Below are 22,523 nucleotides of genomic sequence, written 5' to 3' on the forward strand. Positions count from 1 at the left end.
GTTAAAGCATACTGTGCAAGCAGGAGAGCCTGGCCTGTGCTTCAGAGCCCTTTACCCTCTGAGAGCTGACTGGCAGCTGCATGGAAACCCCTAGGAAGACACTGGAGAGGAGCTGGATAGCTTTTCTCTCAAAACTAATTATTTTCAATGATTTATCATATATATTTTGCTATCTCATGAGTGAAATTCAAGTATCAACAATGCACTAAGATCTCCAGTTATGACAATAAAAATGAAGACATTTGAGCATAACTCCCAAAGCCCATTGTCAGCCGTGTGTTTGGACTCTTAATTACAGGTGCTATGCCCTCAGTGGATGGTCGCTGGACCTTTCCTAGCCAGGATGGAGCCTACTCTGTGTGTGTAGGCTGCAGTTATCCCAAGGTTCAGCTAGAGAGGGAGGCAAGCCTTAACCAAGAAGAACTGCTCTTTCGCCAGAAGTTTAGGACCATCTTCTTGATGTTTGAGAACTCAAATCTCCTAAATTCTGTTGCAACAATCTGTCAATGTATCCCAAGGCTTATTAAAAACAAAAAATGGAGAGGATGTTCAATGGTTAAGAACATATACAGTTTTAATAGAGGATCTGGGTTCAGATCCCAGCACCCACAGTCAGTCTATAACCCCAGTTCAGGTGTTCCTACAAACACCCTTTTCTGACCTCCACAGGCACCTGAATGTTTATGTTGCACAAACAGGCACACACACACACACACACACAAACATACATAAGTAAAAGTTTTAAAAAGCAAAACAAACACTAAAGATCAGCACTGCTGGAGAGAAGACATGACTATAAAATTCAAGAGGCAATCTTCAGTGAGCCAAAGGGAAGCAAACAGCACACAGGTTTCAAGGGGCACAGGGGAGTTAACTGCTTAATGACAGAAAGTGTTTGTCTTCATGAACTTCCTGTGTGTCAATGTTTTTGGAAATGTAAAAGAAAAATTTGAAGTGCAAGATGAACTTTCTATTTAGAAGATAGCAATAAAGAATATGTTTTTTCCTTATTTGTATCTGTGTGGATGCTTGTTCAAATGTGTGTGTGTGTGTGTGTGTGTGTGTGTGTGTGTGTATCTGAAGGCCAGAGGTTCATATCAGGTGTCTAATTTGGTTGATCTCCACTTTATATATTAAGGCAGGGTCTCTCACTGCATCTAGACCTTGGTCATTTGGCTGGTCTCCTTAGGCAGTCTGCTCTGAGGAGGATCCTGCCTCTGTCCCTTAATGCTGGGGTTACAGGGAGGCAGGTCCCTATATGCTCTCAGTTTCTACATGGATTCTGGGGATGGGAGCTCTGTCCCTTACACTTGTACAGAGAGTACTTGACCTGCTAAGCCATCTTCCCTGTCCTGATTATGTCTGTCTAGTATTTGGTTTCAGTGATCACACTGATGATTTTGAGAGAGAGGCCTTTTACTTACAAGGGATAAAACTAGTCAGACATTCAGGATCCCTGACAGTTGGTTATGTCCTCCTCACTGAGGATTGACTACGTGTCAGACACTGTTGTAAGCACTGGGGATTCAGCTAGGAATACCGCAGGCAGCTTCCTCCTTTTCCTCAGAGACAATCAGGTCAGATAATGGAGGAGCGAATGACCTGATGGCCATGTGGTGATAGTAGCCCCAACAGGAACATAAGAAGGTTCCAGAGAGTGAGTGGAGACTGGGAAGAGATTCTTTTCAAATCTTTAAAACTTTACTTTTATTTTCTTTTAAATTTTGAGATGATTAAATTATGTCACCAAGGCTGGCCTTGAGTTTGTCCCTCTGTGTCTGGGAGTACATGTTTGTTGCTCTGGGTCCAGCGTCATGAAAGTGCTTTTTGGTAGGGTTGTCAGCTGAGACCATTGCCTTCTGCCAGGCTTGTTGACCTAGGTTTCATTCTTCTTGTTCCAAGTATCTATTGACACAGTGGCCACTCAGAATAAAAGTTTGACCCTATCTACAAACCTCACACAGCTTCCGAGGAAAATGAAACCCCTATTCCTTCCCTTAGCCTGCAATGAACCACACAAAATTTCTCCTTAATTCCTTGATCCCACTTCCATGACTTCTCTCTGTACAAGTCTAGGATGTTTTGCCAAACTGACCAAATAGGTGTCCACCTCCGGGTCCCTCGCACTCCCCCCTCCCCCGCCCCCACTCTGGGACTGTGCACCCCTGCCTGCCATTCATTCTTGCTTTGTTTCCCTGTCTCCATGATACTTCTGCAGAGAGGCCTTCTAGGGCCACCCAGTCTACAGTGACATCGTGCTATCACGATGTCATCTCTGCTGATTCAACCTCATAGCATTTATCCACGCTCCCGCTCCCGCTCCGCAGCCCTCTGTTCAGCTGTCTGTATCTATGAGAGTTCACGAGTGCAGAGAGAGAGGATTGGGCTCTTTAACTCGCCATTTTATTTCCGGCACCTGGAATAATAGCAACATATTCCAAGAACCTGATGAGTATTTGGAGGTTCCAGCACGGGAGCGCAGCTACTCGGATACCCTTGACTGGAGATCGGTCCTCCTCTATTCGGGGAAGGTCATCTTCTTCGACCGAGCGTGCAGCTTCCGGGGGGACACACATGGAGCGGTGAAGGAAGAAGGGAACACCCGCCTAGCCAGCCAGATCAGCAGAATCAACCCTGGCCATCAATGGGGTGACAGATGTCGCAGCCAGATTGCCCTCACATCCCTGATGAGTATTTGGGGAATGAATGAACAGATGGATAGATTTGCTATCAGGATGGGACTGCTGAAGAACAAGGAGAAAACAGTAAAATTAAGAGCATCAAATATTTTGTGTGTGTGTGTGTGTGTGTGTTTTTTTAAATCTTCCAAGTCAATGCTTTTTCTCTACCCCTGCCTCCCCCTGCCATTGTCATAGGTGCCGTCACCTCTCACTTTTCCCTTTATTTTTGCTTGCACTCTGGTCTTTGCCAGTGAACTTAAATCTCTGCTTTTATGGTTGAACAATCTAGCTGAGGAATTTTGGTGACTGCACTTGGAATTTCCAAAATATTTTTTAAAGTTAGTGCTTTTAAACTATTTCTTTTTCAACTTACATACAAAGTCATGAATGGCTTAGTGTGTACTACAGATATGTATCTTTGAATACAGATACGTCATTGTGCCCGTGATACATGCCTATAATTCCAGTACTGGTGAGGTGGAAGCAGGAGGATCAACAGCTCTGGGCCATCTTTGGCTACATAGTTTCAGGCTAACCTGGGCTACTTGAGACGCTTTCCCAAAATAAAATAATGTGTGATCTTAGAATTACTACAAAAGTCTAAAAAATATTCCTTGCCAACAAATTCTAACAATACCTAAACAGAAAAAATAATTTTAAAAAATGCTAAAATATCTTACATGAACTGATTTATAACTTTCTCTCTCTCTTTCTTTCTTCCATTTCTTTCTTTTTAAACTGCAGTATCGCCAAATGCTCCCAGACTTGGCCCCACGGAGCTGACCATTGTCATTACTGTGCCTGTTTGCCTCCTGTCCATAGCTGCCATGCTGACAATATGGGCATGCCAGGACCGCCAGTGCACATACAGAAAGACCAAGAGACACAACGTTGAGGAGCCTCTGGCAGAGTACAGCCTGGTAAACCCGGGAAAAACACTCAAAGACCTGATTTATGATGCCACCGCCTCAGGTTCAGGCTCTGGTATGTGTCTGTTTTCAGCAAGCAAACTCTTGTTTAAAAATAAACGAACACCTTTTTTTTTTTGATAAAAGTGTCCAATGTGAACTCATCAGCTAGGGATCAATTAGGTACATAATAAATAAGCTTATGAATAGAAATGTCTTTAAGGATTACATGCGAATTGTCTCCAGTAACAGGCTTCCATATAGCGTTGCAAAGGGCCTTTAGGATTAGTTGTACCTCACACATTCTCTCCTTTACCCTGCTCCTCCTCCATTTAATATTACTTTAATTTCTCCTTTATCTCTTTGTAGCACTGCATTCCATTCCCCCATCCTCTTTTCTTTTTAAAGAGAGAGACAGAGAAACAGGCATATAGACCTCCCCCCCCCAATAAACACACATACAAAGAGAGACAGACACAGAGAGAGAGAGATTGAGAGAGAGAGAGAGAGAGAGAGAGGGGGACAGACAGACAGACAGACACACACACACAGAGGACGAACATGGAGTAGTTGGGGGAGGACAAACATGATCAAAATATCATGCTATGATATACGAATAATTTTAAAAAATTCCTACTTAAAAATTAGAAAATTGTTACAATCGAGTCTTCTCATATGTCTGGTGAAGCTTTTTTTCTTTTTTATGCCTTGGGATTTGATTCTTTGCTTATTTGTTTTGCCTTTCCTCTTGTCCTCTACCTCCTCCCATAATGGTCAAAACCATCACTGCTGCTTTCTTCTGCTGTTTCATAGAAACAGGGCAGTTGGGGTGTTGGGTTTAAGTCCAAAAGATATGGGGAAATGTGTTAGATAACAAAGCAGTGTTCCTTGTGGATATTTGTGGTCACCCAAGGCCTTCCGAATCTGTAGGCATTCCCTCAGGATGTGCTTTCAAAGCTAACAAGGAGCTGTGCTGGAATTAACTCATAGTGGTGCTCTGGAAGCCCAGAGATGATGAAGGAAGCTCAGGGCATTCCTAACTGGCTCCTGTGGCTCAAGGTTATCCATTCACTGCTATCACAGCACAGAGTGCTCTGTTTTCTCCTTTAATCAATTTAGACAGCTGATGGAGAATTCCAGGGGCCAGACTGCATCACAGAATCAAAGAGTCCCTTTCATAGCACAAAACGTTGAAGTCGGGGAGTCGGGGCAGGGCGGAATTTCCCTGCAGTTCCAAGGACTTCTTTTCCATTCTGAATTTCTAGAAAGCCTTGGCCCTTGACTTTACAGAAACATGACCAAGAGCACACCCAGACAGCCACTTCAGAAGTGCCTACATCTCTCGTTGCTTTAGAAGGATCATTAGAGTCACAGTTCCAGCCAGGAATGGATGCTGGTCTCTGTCTATGTTCTCAGTATTAGGGCTGCTGTCATAGGAGCCTCCCAAGTTGAGAGTCCAACCTGGGCTATGTAGCAAAATTTTGCCTTGAAAACAGTGAAATAAAAGAAACAAAACACAGAGCTTTGTGCAACACGTGGGTATGAGTAGCATCCAGGCAGACACAGTTAAGAGGGGCAGGTGGGGAAACACCAACACATTCATATGGGCACCCATACGTAACAGGGGACACCGTGAATGCACTAAAAAAGGACATTTGCTGACTAGAAGAGTCTAATGGTCCAGGCTGTCACTGTAACATCAAGGAAGATTTTTTTTTTTCAAAGAAACCCAAGAGAGAAAAAAAATCCTGCAATTGCAAAACATATCAATTTGGAATCCAAATTATGTCATTGTTTATAAGGCTTACATTTTTATCTTAAAAACAATATTCCTCAGTATTTAAACTCCATTTTTTTGGATATTATATGTTGAGACCTACTATACCCCAAAATTTTGTTTACTGCCAATATTCTGGGTACAAAGAACTCTGATATATGTTTAATTTCTAGAAATACATTTATCATTTTCAAAGGATTGAACAACCTTCTACTTATTACCCACAGAAACATTTTCATTTACTTGATGATATTAGGTTGTGTTCTGATTAGTTTTTTTATTATCAACTTGACACAACCTAGAGTCTTCTGAAAGGAGAAGCCTCAGCTGAACAATTGCCTGGATCAGGTTGGCTTGTGAGCAAGTTTATGGGAGAAATGATTGCTAATTTATACAGGAAGACACAATCCACTGTAGGTGGTACCGTCTCTGGACATCTGGTCTTGGGCTGTACAAGAAAAGCTACATGAGAATAGCCCAGGGTGCTACCCAGCAAGCCATGTTTCTCCATAGTTCCTGCCTTGAGTTTCTGCCCTGACATCCTTTAATGATGACTTGTGCTCTGCAAGTGTAAACCAAACAAACCCTTTCCTCAACCATGGTGCTTTTGGTCATGGTGTTTATATATTTTCCTATAGACAGAAGTTACAGCCATTCAGTTCCAAATAAACACACAGAGGCTTATATTAATTATAAGCTGGTTGGCCTAATGCTCAGGTTTATTGCTAACTAGCTCTTATGATTTAAATTCACCTATAATTCTTGCTTGTGTTTAGCTGTGTGGCTTGGTACCCTTTCTCAGTAAGGCATTCTCATTTCTCTTCCTCTGCTGCTGGATGATGACTATGCCTCTGTCTTTTCCCAGGATTTTCCTAGTCTGGTTGCTCCACCTATACTTCCTGCCTGGCTACTGGGCAATCAGTGTTTATTAAATTAATGTGAGTGACAGATCTTTATCCCACAAGAGCATTATCCCACAGAATTTCCCTTTCTTTTCTTTTCAAAACAGGAACCCCGAATACACCTTTGTTTAGTGTTTTCCCTCACCATTATTCATAACAACTTGTAACCAACATGCTAAACAAAAACAAACATCCATAATCCATTTTGGGGGAATGTGGGCAGTGATTACCAAATATCTAATTGCCAGAAAATATGGCCACAGTTTGCTGTGGAATAATGTTACTTATATTGGTTTAATAAAACATTGATTGGCCAGTAGCCAGGCAGAAAGTATAGGTGGGGCAACCAGACTAGGAGAATTCTGGAAAGAGGGAAGACAAGGGATGCAGTCATCATCCAGAAACAGATGAAGCAAGGTGAGAATGCCTTCCTAAGAAAGGAACCAAGCCACATGGCAGAACATAAATAAGAATTATAGGTAAATTTAAGTCATAAGAGCTAGTTAGTAATAAGCCTGAGCAATAGGTTAAACAGTTTATAACTAATATAAACCTCTGTGTTTTTTGGGGACTGAATGTCTGCAGGACTGGGCTGTACAGAAACTTTGGTCTATATTTTTCTATTCTTTAAGTGTACTGAATCTGACCAAGGATTTTTCTTCCATGTAAAAATAATACAAATTAATATGTAGGAGACTAGATAACTAATTTAAGAAAGGAGTGATGAGCTGGCAAGATGGCTCACTGGGGAAAGGTGCTTGCCACCAAGCCTGAAGCTCTGAGTTCATTTCCAAGGACCCATGTGGTAGAAGGAGAGAGCCAACAACCTATAGGTTGTTTTTTTGACCACACACTCCCTATGGTGCTCTCCCCATACACAAATACAGAAATTCTGTTAAACTTTTTAAATATATAACAAGGAGTCATGACTTGAACACTAAAGCCAAAATTTTGATAGTTGGCACAGACACAGATTAGTATAGCTCTCATCTCTCATCAAGGAAGTGTTGTTTTAGGCAGATGAGGACCATTAAGACCATAAAGAGCCACAACTGTTCCAAATTTCTAGAACAACTGATCCCAGTGTGCTCAACCCCAAGGCATGCATCTACAAAACAACTCCTACACTTGAGGCTCAGGGAACATCACAGAAGACAGGATGGAAAGATTGTAAGAGCCAGAGGACCAGGAACTCTTCTGTGAGATCATGTCTCCTAGAAAGGGCAGAGAAACTGCCTCTATGATACCTCAACTACATGACTGCCTGAGTAAGATCCGAATAAGGACAATACCAGTTAAATATGCTGACATGGAAGCGTAAATCTCATGGAGTCCAAAATCTCATGGGGCCCCATGATTAAACAAACACCAAATCAGGTTATATTTATATATTTATATGTATTATTCACTGAACAATAAAAACTAAAGAAAAATTCCTGTTAAATGTTTTAATGGCTTCAAAAGTGTATCTTCAAGCATGCATATGAATTTGTCAGCTTCTGGACTCTTCTTTTTGAGATTATACTAAGACTTCTTGTGGAAGGAAGAAGAAAACATGCCCCAGCCCGGATAATTTCCATTTGTTTTTGCAGTGTGGATTGGGCAAGTGTTCTTACTCTGAGCTACATTCCTAGGCTGTGTGTGTGTGTGTGTGTAGAGGGATGATGACAAGGAACTTTCCCAGGCTAGCCCTTTCACAGCATCCCAAATAGTTGAGAATACAGGCCTGCACCACCAGACTCTGTTCATAAATACATTTCCTTAAAGCACAAATTTGAACACACTTTAGGCATTTTGTCTCTTCAAAGCCAGTTTGCTTGGCAGTGACCCCTAGCTAAAAGCACATGCCTTTAATCATCAGAGAACAGGTTTACCTTCGGCAATGCTTCCCCCACAATAGCTTGCCTGTGGGGAGGACACTGGACCAGCCTGCTTCCTTTCTGCCTTTCTCAATTGGTTGGTGACCTTGAATCTGAGGCAGCTTTGTCGGATATTGAAAAACCCTGATTACGAAGCTTATCCCTGACCAGGTCAGGGACAAATTTCAAAGAGTTAGAGAGACTACAAAGTGAAAATAAATGGTGTTTTATTGGACTGTGCTTGAGTGTGGGCTTTGTCTCAGGCAGCTTTTACGGAAGTAGGAAGCCAGCTTCTTTGTCTTCCGGTATAACGTTTTGACAGATGGTGACACAAGCCAGACATCAGCTTCTATAATCCCTGGTGAAAAGATTAAAATGAACTCATGGCAAGAGGCAAAGTTTCTGTTCAAAAGCGGTCTGAAGCTATGTAGAACAAAAACTACTCAGTCTCATCTCATTATTCGCTTTGGAAGGTTTTGAGGCTGCCAAAAAGCAGCGTCTCACCCGGTTCACCCCGCTGGTCCCCTTACAGGATGTGATGTTCTTTGTCCACCAATAGGATTGTGTATCAACTGCAGTGTGGAAACACTGTCTTATAGGCTTCTTTCTTTTTCTGTCAGTGGGTGATGATGTGGGGAGGGAGATATGCTGAGATTTGAGTTAATAATTGTTAGTGTCACTTTGGGCCAAAAACATTGAGAGAAGCCTACAAAAATAACCCTGGCTATTTGTTGCTGGATGTCTTCCTTCCCACAGAGAGGAACACAGGTCTGTCCTCCTATGGGGCGCAATGCACTCTGGGTCAGCCTCACGCAGCAGCAGACTCTCTTCAAATCTAATTACTTGTCAGGCTCCAATTTTCTCATCGATAAATGATGAGGTTGAACCAGATGGTTCCAAAAGAACTTTCGGACCGTGGGGCTTGCTGACTAATTGTTGAGGCTCATACCAGTGAATTTATAGTCTGTGCCTATTTACCATCGTGGGTGGTTCTCGTGGGGATGAGAACATCTGTGCAAACACTGGCTCATTCTTGGATCAGGGGACAATGCCCCCCAAGGAGCCACATGGACATTGCTTTCTATGGCTGCCTGAGGACAGTGACAGTAACTAAACCGACTTTCTAGAATATACTCATCCTGTAGCCGCTTCAACTATTTGCTTTCTGACAACAATTACAGGAATAATAAAACCTTCTCCTGGGCCTTACGTTGAAAATACAGCAAATGAGAAGGAAGAATATTATAATTCACTGAGATTCCACCATGCAGTTCAGTCTTTCTCCTATGCACAGTTTGAAAGGCTGCGAACTCATAGAGATACAATTTACTATGCAGTTCTCATTTGACATTGTAGCAGAGTAGACTCCAGTGTCACTGAAATAAGCTCTGTTAGCAACACCATTCGGGTCACTCTTCCATGATTCATGCAGATGCTGCTGTAAGACCGAGGGTAACCATTATTGACCATGCATTAGGCCAGGTACAGTGCTAGCAGCTTAACCTGCCTATTAACTCTCACGCAGTCCAGTTTCGCAGAGGAGCGTGCAAAAGTTCACAGAAGTTAAATAATCTGACCATGTTGACTAGATGCTGTAGCTGAAATCGGAACCCAGGCCTTTACTGATCTGTGCTTGTGTATATACACCATATTTTTTTTTTCTTGATACAATAATGCCAACTTTATTTGTGCTCAAGGACAGCTTATATAGGGCTCTGGCCACGCCCTGGTTCTCAGACTCTTTGAGCTGCAGACTCATCAGAACACACTCCCCTACCATCAGGATCTCTTGCTCAGAGCAACTGCAGGCCACTCAAAGCAGAGGAAAACAAGAAATTCATGGTCTGGTGGTCAGCAGTCCTCAAACATGTAACTTCACCAGTTATGAGTAAGTGACTAGGTTTATAAGACCAGGCATAAATTTCCTCATTCTATGTGGGTGTAATTAAGTAGTTTTGGCAATATATAACTATTGCTACTGCATATCATATCATGCTATTGTGGCTTGTAGGCTCTACAGCTAATTAAAACTTTTTTTTCTTTGCTGCTCTTTTTATTTATTTATTTAATTAATTAATTAATTTATTAAAGATTTATTTCACATTGCCTTCTTACTTGAAAGGGCTCATTTTTGTTTACTATTACTAGCAACAATGTATTCACTATCTTTATATAGATAGATTCTCTACGTTCTGACTTAGTTCTATAGGATAGAATTTTAGAAGTATAGTTACTGTTTTAAAAAGTATAACCAGTCTGGGCATGGTATTATCCAGCTTTAGTACCAGCACTTGAGAGGCAGAGGCAGGCAGGACTCTGTGAGTTTGAAGCTAGCTTTGTCTCTGTAGTGAGTTCCGGGACGGCCAGGGATGCATAGCAAGACCCTGTCTCAAAACAACCACAACAAACAATTATGAACAGTCTACAGATCCACAGAACATGTTTTCCTATTTCACAGACAACGTATTCTTAGTGTAACATGCTTATCTTATTAGTCATTGAATTTGATTCCCGACATGCACATTTTAATTTTATTTTGCAGGAAATCCACAAAGAATTAATTTTCTTCCTTTCACAGTGGTACCCAGGAGCTCTGTATTTTATTTTATGTGTTAGCCATGCATGTTTCCCTTTGAGTCCTTAGGAATCAGAATGGCTTTATGGGGAATCCAGGGGATTTGCCACAGTTCTTAGGAATCAGATATCTGCAGCATCAGGCTATGTTCAGAAAGCATTGTTTGTGCATAAGAGAAGAGAAATGAATAATTTAGGACATTTTCTAGGTCATGCCTTGGCCTTGCAGCTTGTTGGAATGGTGCATATTTCTTCAACCTTGGTAAAGTTACTAATGTGCTTAAGTGTTCGCTTTTCATGCAACAGCATCATGGCTGTGACTGCTGTTTTGAAGGCTCTGTCTGCCTCTCCTTTGACTAGGTCTGCCTCTGTTGGTTCAAAGAACAATTGCGAGGACTATCGTCCTTCAAGAAATCGTAGGAAAAGGCCGATTCGGGGAAGTGTGGCACGGAAGATGGTGTGGGGAAGACGTGGCCGTGAAAATATTCTCCTCCAGAGACGAAAGATCTTGGTTTCGCGAGGCAGAAATTTATCAGACGGTGATGTTGAGACACGAGAACATCCTTGGCTTCATTGCCGCTGACAACAAAGGTAAGGTCACTGTCACCGTGGTCGGGAAGAAATACGTGAGATTGCTTGTAAGACAGATGGGACTCATCACTTTGTCTCAAGAAGACACATGATGTTCTAGCTTCTTTATTAAGAAAATTCTTTTTTTCCTTTCCCATAAGTAAATGCCCATAACTCAGCAGCAAATAGCTAGTGTGGGGTCGTGATTATGCAGTGAAGCTGGTGTTTAAGATATTAGGTAACTGGTACCAGGCATCAGCCGCTGGGGCCAGTTCTCGGAAAATCCATTAGCCTTGTTTTTTTGTCTTGAGTCACCCTGGGTTATGGAAACATCTAGAAGCATTTCGGACTGAGAGGGAGGGGGGACAGCGAGCATACAGTCAGTGGAACAATCTTGGAATTTTGAGTGCCTGCTGTTTATCAAATGGGATGGAATCTATATCACAGGGTTTGTGTGCAAGAGAACAGTTTTCAGCCATGTCCCCTCTAGACTGTGCGAATGAGACAAGAGTTTATTTATTAGCGGAGTTTTCTATCATTGTTAACTTGAGCATGTCTCAGAATTTGAAGTTGAACTCTGACAGGTGAGTCATTCGTTGTCGATTGCTTTCATGTCCTGGAACAATAAAGATCATCTATCTGGCATTTAATGTCAGGACTCTTAAAATGTCGTCCATGCAGGGCAGGGAAGCGATGTAGTTAGTGGGTTTTTTCCGTTTGCTTGCTTCTTCCAACAGAGTTCCAGCTTTGAAAATAGGAGCGAGAAAACACAACCAGTCAGGTTAGAAATTAGACCTTCAATCAGTCTCAGTATCTTTGAAGAACTTTGATGGAGCCACAGTTACAATCTCATCAACAAACAAACAAAAAAAGGTTAAGCTAAATTATCTATGAATTTTACATTTTACTTAGCTACTACTGCCTGGGAAATTAAAAAAAAATAGTTTTGTCTAATAGAAGCATGATCATGATTTTATTTATGAGAACTAGATGGCAAAAGAGAGGTTCAGCATTCATTTCACATTTTGACCAGAATTGTAAGGAAGGAGAGTAAAATTGAGATACTACTACTATCACGACCATCACTACTAATTATTATTATTATAATTATTATAATTGTTATTATTATTATTATTTTATATGTTGGGGTAGTGTCCCTGCATGCATGACTGTGCCTAGTGCCCAGCAGAGCCAGAAGAGGGTGGGCATTGGATCCCCTGGGACTGGAATTACAGAGTATTGTGAGCCACCATGTGGAGGCTGGGAATCGAACCTGGTTTCTCTGGACGAGCAGCCAGTGCTCTTAACTGCTAAGCCATCTCTCCAGCCCCTCTTTCCAAGTTCTTAAGGACATATACATGTACACTATGTCCAGAGTTTTGAAAATAGAGTCACCGTCCCAAGGTTAAGAAACCGCTTCTTCTCTGCTGAGTTATTTTCTTGTAAGGTTAACCAGCACAGTAGTGATGAGTCACCTAACTTATATTGATGAACTAGTTTAATCATAGTGCTTACTGGGATTACAGACAAATCTGACTTAAAGAGGTGATCTTTCATCTTTGTTCCCTTCTGTTTTTTAATATAATTTTATTTTATGTGCTTTGCTGTTTTGCTTGTATGTGTGTCTGTGTGATGGTGTCAGATTATTTGGAACTGGAGCTACAGACAGTTGTGAGCTGCCTTGTGGGTGCTGGGGATTGAACCTGGGTCTTCTGAAAGAGCATCCAGAGCTCTTAATGGCTGAGCCATCTCTCCAGCCCCTGTTTCCTTCTGTTTACCTGACTTCTCTCAATCATATCCTTCCTTATCAGTTACTTTGTTTAGATACCAAATGATCTCGAATATCACTTTCATCTTCACACATTCCTTATTCATGTAATGTTTACACTACATTGTAGCCGAGTACCTAACTCACAAAGACCTTGTTGTGGGAGAGCATAGTTAGGTGCAGGAGTTAGCAGGGAGAGTCTGAGGGTGAGGTTGGTGGATGGTGGGTTCTTAGTGAACTTTATAGTAGAATGCCTTTTGGATGTCATGAAGCTTTCATACTGCCTGGTTGTGGAAATGAAATCGATCGATACCATTCAGTTCCTGAACATGCCAGCACCGGGGAGGAAAGCCTCTAAGCAAAAATGCTCACCATAGAGTCTATCTGAGTCTTAGAACTGGCCAGGGCTGCCTATACTGTTGGTAACACTTTGTTTAGGAAGTGACAACTAACTGTTGAAGGGCTGCTTCATAGAGAAGCATCAGGCTGATCTCATCTGTTAAAAGTCTTTAAAAAAATGCTGCCTTGATTTTTGTTTAAATGGGAGTGCTGTCTGAGAATCTCTAGCAATCGTATCACAGAATGCGGATCTTTATACAACTGTTTGAAGTACAGAATTTCCTGTTTTTAAAGGAAAAAATCATGGACATTGTTAGACTATCAGCACTCTCAAGGTGATAATAGTGGTTGGTGTAAATTTGTTATATTTCTTGTTTTTATTGATTTAATCTTTCTTAAAAGCTTAAGAGTAAAGGATAAGGCAGAGGCCAGATGTGCCTCTCAGAAGTATCTCCCACAATGCATCTTTCGAAGTTTCCCATACACGATGGTAGCTGTAACAGCAACTACTGATGAAAGCAAGCAGGCAAAGAGTTGCTCCCTTGTTAGAACCACTTTCCACATCTTTCTGTTTCTATGGAAGCTTTTTCCATATCCTACATCTTCGATAACTCATTGAGAACTTGATACTTCCCCAACCACAGCTTCCTGGCTGGAAGAATTAACTTTGCTTCATAAATGGCACAGATGACCATTGTTGTTAAAATTGTTCGCATGCTTTCTCAACATTTACCACTGTAAACAATGTTTTCTCATTAGATAATGGAACTTGGACTCAACTTTGGCTTGTATCAGAGTATCACGAACAGGGCTCCTTATATGACTATTTGAATAGAAACATAGTGACCGTGGCTGGAATGATCAAGCTGGCCCTTTCGATAGCCAGCGGTCTGGCTCACCTACATATGGAGATCGTTGGTACCCAAGGTAGGCATCTCCTTCAGAAAGCTGGTCTTTGTATTGATTGTATTTCAGTTCTTTGCAATCATCAAACACAGAGGAACAATGGAGGTACGCCATGCAAGTGAGGTTCTTGTCATGCAGCAAACAACTTTCTCATCCTTGGCACCACACACATGCTATTCATGATGTATTTCTATCCCCAGTGGCTCCTCCCATGCCATTAGAGGTCTTATTTTGGTGGCAAAGGCTACATAGTCATGTACTGCAGATGGTATAAGTTTTTGATAATTAAAATGTGATTGGGAATGATAAAATAACCATGAAAGAATATGTGAAGGTGGGTGTGGGAAGCTGAGGCAGAAGGATGCTCATGAGTTTGAGGCAGTCCTGGATAACATGTGAGTTCCATACTAGGCTGGAACTGTCTAGAAAAGATAAAAAAGAGTATTTGAATATCATACTTGAAAGCCAAATAATATCCTTTGCTTTGTCAATTTACTATAAGAAACTGACTCTCAAAAATGATTAGTCTAAATAGAGCATGAGATTCCTGACCCCTTTGTATTCTTAAAAATTATTGAGCTCCCCAAAGTTTTGGTAAATGTAGGTTATATTTATTAATGCATTCCATACTAAAAACTTTATTGATAAATTTAAAAAAATTGTTTATTTCAAGAACTGTAATTAGCCAATTAAATATTCATATGACTAACAGCTTCCAAGAGTTTTACAACTTTTTAAATAAAGCAATGTAGTGGAAATAGTGGTTTTGGTCTATAATTTTAAAAATAATTTTAATAACTAGCTTATTTCGCACATGCTCTTTATCCTACTTGTCCACTATATGGTTTAGTTCAAGTCAGCGGAGAAACGGTGGAATGAGTCATGCAGGTAGATATATAGTCATTTTAAGGAACCCAGTGAATCCTCTGTTCTCATTTGGGGAATTGCTAGTCTAGAGTCATAAAATTTTGAGATTTGTTTTATTAAAAAAACATTTGCCATATTTTGGATCACAAGTAGTAGCAACCTAAACTCATGAATTGAAAACCTGATTATGAATGTCCACAACTGTCACCTGGTGTTCCGTACACTGGAACTGCTTAAGTATAAAGCAAGAGATGGCCCTTGCTTAGCCTGGAGTTTGGCTAGGAGACTGAATGTCTCTCCAAAGCCTCTGTCGCACTGCTGGGCTTGGGGTACGGTCCGGGAAGATGTGTCTGGGGAGAAGATATTTGAGTTAAGTCTTCTAAGTGTTTTGCTTCAAGAGACTCTGTCTTCAGTAGTTGAACAAATGCGTACAATCTTCTCACATTTTCTAGGTAAGCCTGCTATTGCTCACCGAGATATAAAGTCGAAGAATATCTTGGTGAAAAAATGTGACACTTGTGCCATCGCTGACTTAGGGCTGGCTGTGAAGCATGACTCCATCATGAACACTATAGACATACCGCAGAATCCCAAAGTGGGAACGAAGAGGTAAGATGACCTTCGTTGGTCGCTCACTAAAGTTTATATCAAACGCGGGGACTGCCCATGGTGTGTGTCCAAATGTGAAAACCGCGAGACCTAGAAAAAGCAAGAAGTCTTTTTGGAGACACTGAGAAGCCAAAATGACCCCAAAGTGGGAGGGTTGACTCCTTGTCCTGACGAAGCAGCCATTTGAGTGCAGAGTCTAGAGTGGGTAGTGGTGGAGAAGACGATGGCATGCCATGTTCATGTGACAAATTTTCCAGATGTCTTTCCTGCAGAAGAGAAACTACCTCAGTAGTATATAGGAACTGAATGGACGCTAGCCACCTCGAGAGTGGCAAATAGCTCTAGCAGGCCTTGAACTCCTCCCCCTTTCCCTCTGCCTTACTAACCCAGATTACATCCCTAAAGCTTGTCATCAAGGTCTGTTCCCTTATTTGGCTACTTTCTCCTCCTGAGGCTGAGTACCAAGATCCAGCTATCAAAGTACTGGAGTCCAGCAGTCATCAGCCCCTTTGCTCACCTAACACACCCAGTTAAAACTAAGCACCTTCTCCTAACACGAGGTTTCCTCCTTTACCATTATAAACCATATTCTTTCTATTAACTATATCTGTTGTGCCCCAGTACAAATATGCCTGCCCCTTCTCCCTTGTCCTCTATCTCCTGTCTTTGAATCTTATTCTCTGCCCTTTTAACCTCTGGGACAAATTAACCTCCTTTGTGCTAAGAACTCGGTCTTTGGGGCCCTAAGCTGATACTGATCCTCGTAGGAACTACAGCACCTTTATGCCTTGCCAGGGAATTACAAGTCAGGGCTTGCTGTACAGGCTCCGGTTTTAAAGACCACATGCAAAACCAGGGCATTGGAGGAGATGGGTTAGGGACATTAGATAATAAAACCATGTGTGTGACAGTCTGTTCCCTTGACATGCAGAGTTACAATGTAGCAGTGTGTGTCAGTCTATCCCCTTAATATGCAAAGATATAATGTATCAGTGTGTGCCAGCCTAGTCCCTTAACAAGCGAAGATACAATGTATCAGTGGGTGTCCGGTCTTTTCCCTTAATATGCAAGATACAATGTATCAGTGTGTGATAGCCTATTCCCTCGACAAGCAAAGATACAATGTATCAGTGGGTGTCCAGTCTTTTCCCTTAATATGCAAAGATACAATGTATCAGTGTGAGACAGCCTATTCCCTTAACAAGCAAAGATACAGTGTATCAGTTTATATCTTATCTGTAGCTGGAATTGCCTTTAGTGTCCCAGAATGATGTACTTTGAGATAATATGCATTTGAACACAGTTTCCATTTTCAAGGAACACAATTTAACAAAGCTAGGAGGAAGCCCGAAGGCAGCAGAGCACACACAGCTGTGGCTCCCACAGGCTTGTCAGTAAACTTCTGCCGCGTTCCTTGTTTTGTCCAGCAGGTGGCTCCTCAGCTAGTCTTCTTCCAGCTCCTTTACCTGGGTTCCACACTTCAAGCTACTTTTTCATAATTACAGAGCTCTTGACCTGGAAATCACGAAAGTCAAAACATTTTCCTGAACTTGTTAAAGCGCTCTAGACTAGCACATTTCTAAGGAGGTAGAGCTGGCCTCCCAGCCAGCTGAGATTTCAGGACAGTGCCCGCAAGCCGTCTACTGTCTGCTGGTTGACATTACTGATGTCACAGACATTCCAGGGAGGCATGTTGAGAATGGGTGGTCTTAACCGATCCCTCTTCTTTTCTCAGGAACAACACCCACCTTACCATTGCTGAATCGGGGGCCCTCAGGGATGGCTTGGGTGCTGGTTTCCTTTCAGGGGTGGGGAGGGGGAGAACATTTTGAAAAGAACTCAAGAGCGTATATCCTGGGGAAACGTCCAACTCTGTACAGGTCCATTAGGCTCATTCAGGTCTTTTGACTTCAGGACTTCTACCATTAAAATTTGTTCAAACAAGGCTATAGTATTTTTGGCAAGGTATATAGTAAAATTCTTCATTCTGAGAAGCTATTTGTGGAATACCATCTAGCCTTCCTTGTGTTGGAGATTGAGCCTGCTCTGGTGAGTGAATCCCATCCTTGTCAGGCAGGAACTTTCTGTGATGACAAATTCTTGGGATGTTGAGCTCTGTTTCTGTTGTGGTGCGCTTTGCTTGTTGACCTTCCTACTTCATTCTTTCCAAGTCCTAGACCACTTACTGGTGATCCTGCGCTAATGTAAAGCTGTATAACCTTTAGTTTTAGTTAAAATGTTTTAAAGTGATGATTGAGTCACTAGCTATGTTTTTTAATTTCCCCCTATTTCGGTATCTGAGATGCACCTTTGAAATTGATGTGAGCGACCTTAATTTATGTTTGTATCATGATGCATTAAGATTGTGGTTTACTGGACCGAATCTCAGTGTGCACATTTTTGAAGGTATATGGCTCCTGAAATGCTTGATGATACAATGAACGTGAGCATCTTTGAGTCCTTCAAGCGAGCTGACATCTATTCTGTGGGGCTGGTTTACTGGGAAATAGCTCGAAGGTGTTCGATTGGAGGTAAGATTTTGGAAAATATCCTTTTGATCCCCTTTCCTTGACACCAGAGACAAGATGAGATTTTCTGTATTTTCCCAAAAGTACACTGGATAGTTGCTGAATAGTGAGGAGAAATATTTTCAGTGATTTCTTTGCAGGGGCAAAAGTGGCGCACCCTGTGGAGAGTGGCGGGTTTATCTTTTGGATTCTGCTTAGATGTGGGTGACAATGCTATTCATTCTGATGCCTGTAGTGATTATTTCGAATCACTCTATAAAATGATCTGATTGGAGTTTGCAACAACTGGTATCCCTACTCTTGTCCCAAAGCTAAGTGGCTCGCCAATGCAGAACATGGCCAGCCGTCCACAGGCTTTTCCTTTTTTCTCTCTTGTGATGTCAATGCAGGGATGGAAAAAGTGCAGTGGGGAAGTGAGTGACGTCATCCCCTGCCCTCTACTGCTCTTGCAGCTTAGAAGTTGGTATGGGAACCCCTGCTAATGCAGTCTAATGAAATTGCTGTATCAATAGAGAAGTTAAATGCTCATAGAAAGCAGCTTACTGAGTATTCTCTTGTGAGACACACTTAGGACCAGCCTTGGTTTAGCAGTGTGTGTGTGTATGTGTGCGTGCGTGTGCACATGTGTGTTCCCGCATGCTATGGCACAGAGCTCATATGCAGGTCAAGGACAGCTCGTGAGACTGGATTTTCTCCTTCTGCCCCTGTGGAATCTGGAGATCGCATTACTGTGTCAGACTTGGAAGCAGTGCCTCACCGGCTAAACCAACTACCTAAAACTTTCAAACCAACCCCTCCCCCCAAAAATGCTGCTTTGATAGATAAATATACTTATTTACAGCACAATGATGCTATTCTATAAATATGGCAATCGGGATAATTTTTGAACCATATAATGATAATATATGAAAATAAAAGTTACTTTATTTTTATCGGAGGCATATTTGCTTTATTTTGTATTGTTATAAAATTATATATGTTTATGCAGGGTTTTATATATTACATATGATAACTATATCCATTTTATTATATTTATTTTTATATTATAAAATGTCATAACTTTGCATGAGTACTTAACTGAGTGATTTGAACCGAATCCTGTCTAATAGTGATATACTATTTTAACAAAAGTGAGATTACACTTTTCTAGGCCATCATGCATGCCTGCCAGAACTAAGCGCACTAGTTTGAAATACACATCATTATTGATTGCGTATGTAGAAGAATTTACCCTGCAAATTTCTTACAGGAATGGTGGAGGAGTACCAGTTGCCTTATTATGACATGGTGCCTTCGGATCCTTCGATAGAAGACATGAGGAAGGTTGTCTGTGACCAGAAGTTCCGACCAAATATCCCAAACCAGTGGCAAAGCTGTGAAGTAAGGCTCTTATGTTCCCCTTCCTGCATCCTCCTCCTCCCTCTGCTTCTTCCCTCCCCAGCTTCCTCCTTCTCGCTGCCCTCCTCTTCATCCACTGGAGATCAACACATGCTGAGTTCTTCTGATTTCCTTCTGTTTTACTCTTCAGATTAACATCAGTGAGGATTTTCAGAGCACATAGTCCATTCCATGTATGGAGGGATGACCTTTTTATTTTTAATGTCTTTAGAGGGTTTTGTCCCCTTAAGTGGTATGCATCCTTGACACGAGCCTCTGAAGACCTGATGGCTTCTGACAACAGTGATTCTCTGAAGTCCTCTGTGGCTTAAGTGACATAGTCTGCGACATCCGTCCTCACCGAGGTGGCTCAGTAGTCATTAATTCGCACTGCTTCTTGCTGTTTCCAGGTCTCTGTGTCTCGCAGAGAGAGGAAGCAGGTGTTCACACCCTGACTTTTCAGTGCATGTCACAAGGGAAACATGGTTTCCAGTCACATGGTACCACCACACTGCAAGGGGCAAGGAACTGAAGGACATAGGCAAAATCAATGGCTCATTATTATTGTAATCGATAATTTATGCCTAATTTCAAGCTGCCTGAAGTTTAGCCTTCCTCATCAGAAAAGAGCCCTTACCGTAGATCCAGCTGTTATCTGTCTTGTCAGCATAAGCAATCCAGGACTGTAAACCAAGCATGACAGCCACACAATACACAGTGGTTATCCTGCCTCCCATAAGCTCTGACAGAGAGAGGAAAGGCAGCCTTCTCCCCCAATTATGTGGTTCAATTTCCCCTTCCAATCACTACTGTATATTTATGCCTTTATTTGGGTAATAAATAAGACCATTTTATGTGACACTGTTACTACTTATTATGTTATAGGATTGTTTTATGTAGTCACCTTTTTACCCCAACTGTTCCCTTCCCCCATGATTTTGGCTCTTTTATGTAAGGCAAGTCTTACTTTTTTTTTTTTTTTTTATCATTGTGTAGTTATTTCAACTCTGTTTATTTGAGGATCAGGCTTTGAGTCTTGTATAACAGAGCTGAAAGACTTCATTAAAGGCCTGCACCAGCAGACCTGGCTATTACTGGTTTTAACTACATAGGTATATGAATTGGTAAAGTTTAAAATACCTTAAAATATTTAAAATATTTTACATAATCAAGTTAAAACCTGTGAATATGCAATTTGAAAAGTGGAACATTCCGAAATCTTTGAGGAACTTTCTGCCTTGCTGAGTGGTTAATATTAATATTAATGATATCTTATTGTTACCTGACTTTATTTAGATTTTTTTCAAGATATGCACAAATATATGGCAAAAATCACCCAATTGGCAGACTATCCATTGCAGGGACTGGAGAGATCACTCAGTGGTTAGACCACTTGCTGTTTCCACATAGAACCAGAATTCAGTTCTCCGCAATTATGTAGTGGCTCGCAACTGTCTGTAATTCCAGCTCAGGAAGATCTGATGCTATATTATAAAGCACACGCGCACACACACACACACACACACACACACACACACACTTAAAAATCTAAAAAGAGAGTTATTTACCATAGCATATAAACACATATTTTCAAAAAATTTGGAAGGTATACACCTACTAACTCTTTTGAGGTATCCACTTAGACAGGAAAGCTGTCTGCTCATTCTTTCTTACTGTGGTTCCAGGATCTCTGGTATAAAGCTACCTGGAATTGGTGGGGGGCAACTTTTTGCTCCTTAAAGCTTGTTTTTCACTATTTAGTGTGACAACTATTACACACATTTTCAAAGATTAAATAAAGATGGACTTTGATTTTTGATAAAATTTTGCCCTTAATTGCTTGGCTAATTACATTAAAATTAATTTAATTTTATGCAAATGAATATTTGGCCTGTATATCTGTATACATACCATGTGCATAGCTGGTGGCCAGGGACATCAGAAGAGGGCTTTGGGTTCTTGGAACTGGAGCAGTGGATGGCTGTAAGTTACCATGTAGGTGCTCGGAATTAAACTCAGGTCCTGTGAAAGAGAAAAGTGCACTGGACAGATGCACCTTCTCTCTAGTCCCTCTGCTTTTAAGAACTTCTCTGTCTTTAGTACTCTGCAATTTCTCCATGGCCAGCCTTTTTGTTTGTAGGTACCTAAGGTTTTATGAAGAAAGCTCTCACTATGTAGCCCAAACTTGTAGGAACTTCCTGCCTTAGCCTCCCACTGCTGGTATCAGAGCATGGGCCCCCAAACTCAGTTTTGTAGTTAAACTTGTTTGGAAAAAAAAAAAAAAAACAGACTGTTCTAATTCTAAGGTTTTGTGTCATTCCTCTCTTATAGAAAATTCTGTGATAATATATCTTCTGAAAATTCCTCTCTTTCTGTCTCCATTTCTATTTTTGAAAATCTCATTGGCTGCTATTAAACCTTTCAAATTCTATTTTGCTTCCTGGGTATTTCCTACACTGGCGCCTGTAGATCACCCAGATTTCTTTTCTGCTTCTGTACTTCTACCTCCGATGTGGCTAATCTGTCATTTAACTTATCCACTGGATCCTTTATTTTCATACCAAGAACTTTTTACTGGTTCTGAAAGTACTGTTTTTACCCCCACAGGTTGTTCAGGTTTTCCTTCTCTTTTAATGCACACTTCTTATCCGTGAATTTTTAATAGCTGATGTTTTATGGATCTGATTCTGCTGGGTTTTGTTTTGATTGGTTCTTGCTTATTGGTACCCCTCCCACTCTCTGAGTGAAGAATTCCCTTATGAGTTCAGATTTACTGAAAAACTTGAGTAGTTTTTTTTTTCTTCACCCAAAGTCAAAGTAAGTGGTTTTTCCTTACAAACTTCCTATTGGGGGAAGAT

General features: G+C 41.3%; 1 protein-coding gene across 2 annotated transcripts in view; it reads left to right on the forward strand.

The window, feature by feature from the left end:
* The window catches only part of Acvr1c (activin A receptor type 1C), a 116,468-nt gene that overhangs the window by 85,310 nt on the left and 8,635 nt on the right, over positions 1-22,523 (forward strand). For both annotated transcript variants that reach the window (XM_050123707.1, XM_050123702.1), the window contains exons 3-8: positions 3,426-3,665; positions 11,062-11,292; positions 14,138-14,305; positions 15,604-15,760; positions 18,167-18,291; positions 19,538-19,668. In XM_050123707.1, coding sequence (XP_049979664.1) covers positions 3,426-3,665; positions 11,062-11,292; positions 14,138-14,305; positions 15,604-15,760; positions 18,167-18,291; positions 19,538-19,668 — 1,052 coding nt within the window. The remainder of the gene's footprint in view (positions 1-3,425; positions 3,666-11,061; positions 11,293-14,137; positions 14,306-15,603; positions 15,761-18,166; positions 18,292-19,537; positions 19,669-22,523) is intronic.

This window comes from Alexandromys fortis, unplaced genomic scaffold (assembly GCF_014885135.2).
Source record: "Alexandromys fortis isolate MF-2015 unplaced genomic scaffold, M_Fortis_MF-2015_v1.1 scaffold_8_9099976_23576923, whole genome shotgun sequence".
Taxonomy (NCBI): domain Eukaryota; kingdom Metazoa; phylum Chordata; class Mammalia; order Rodentia; family Cricetidae; genus Alexandromys; species Alexandromys fortis.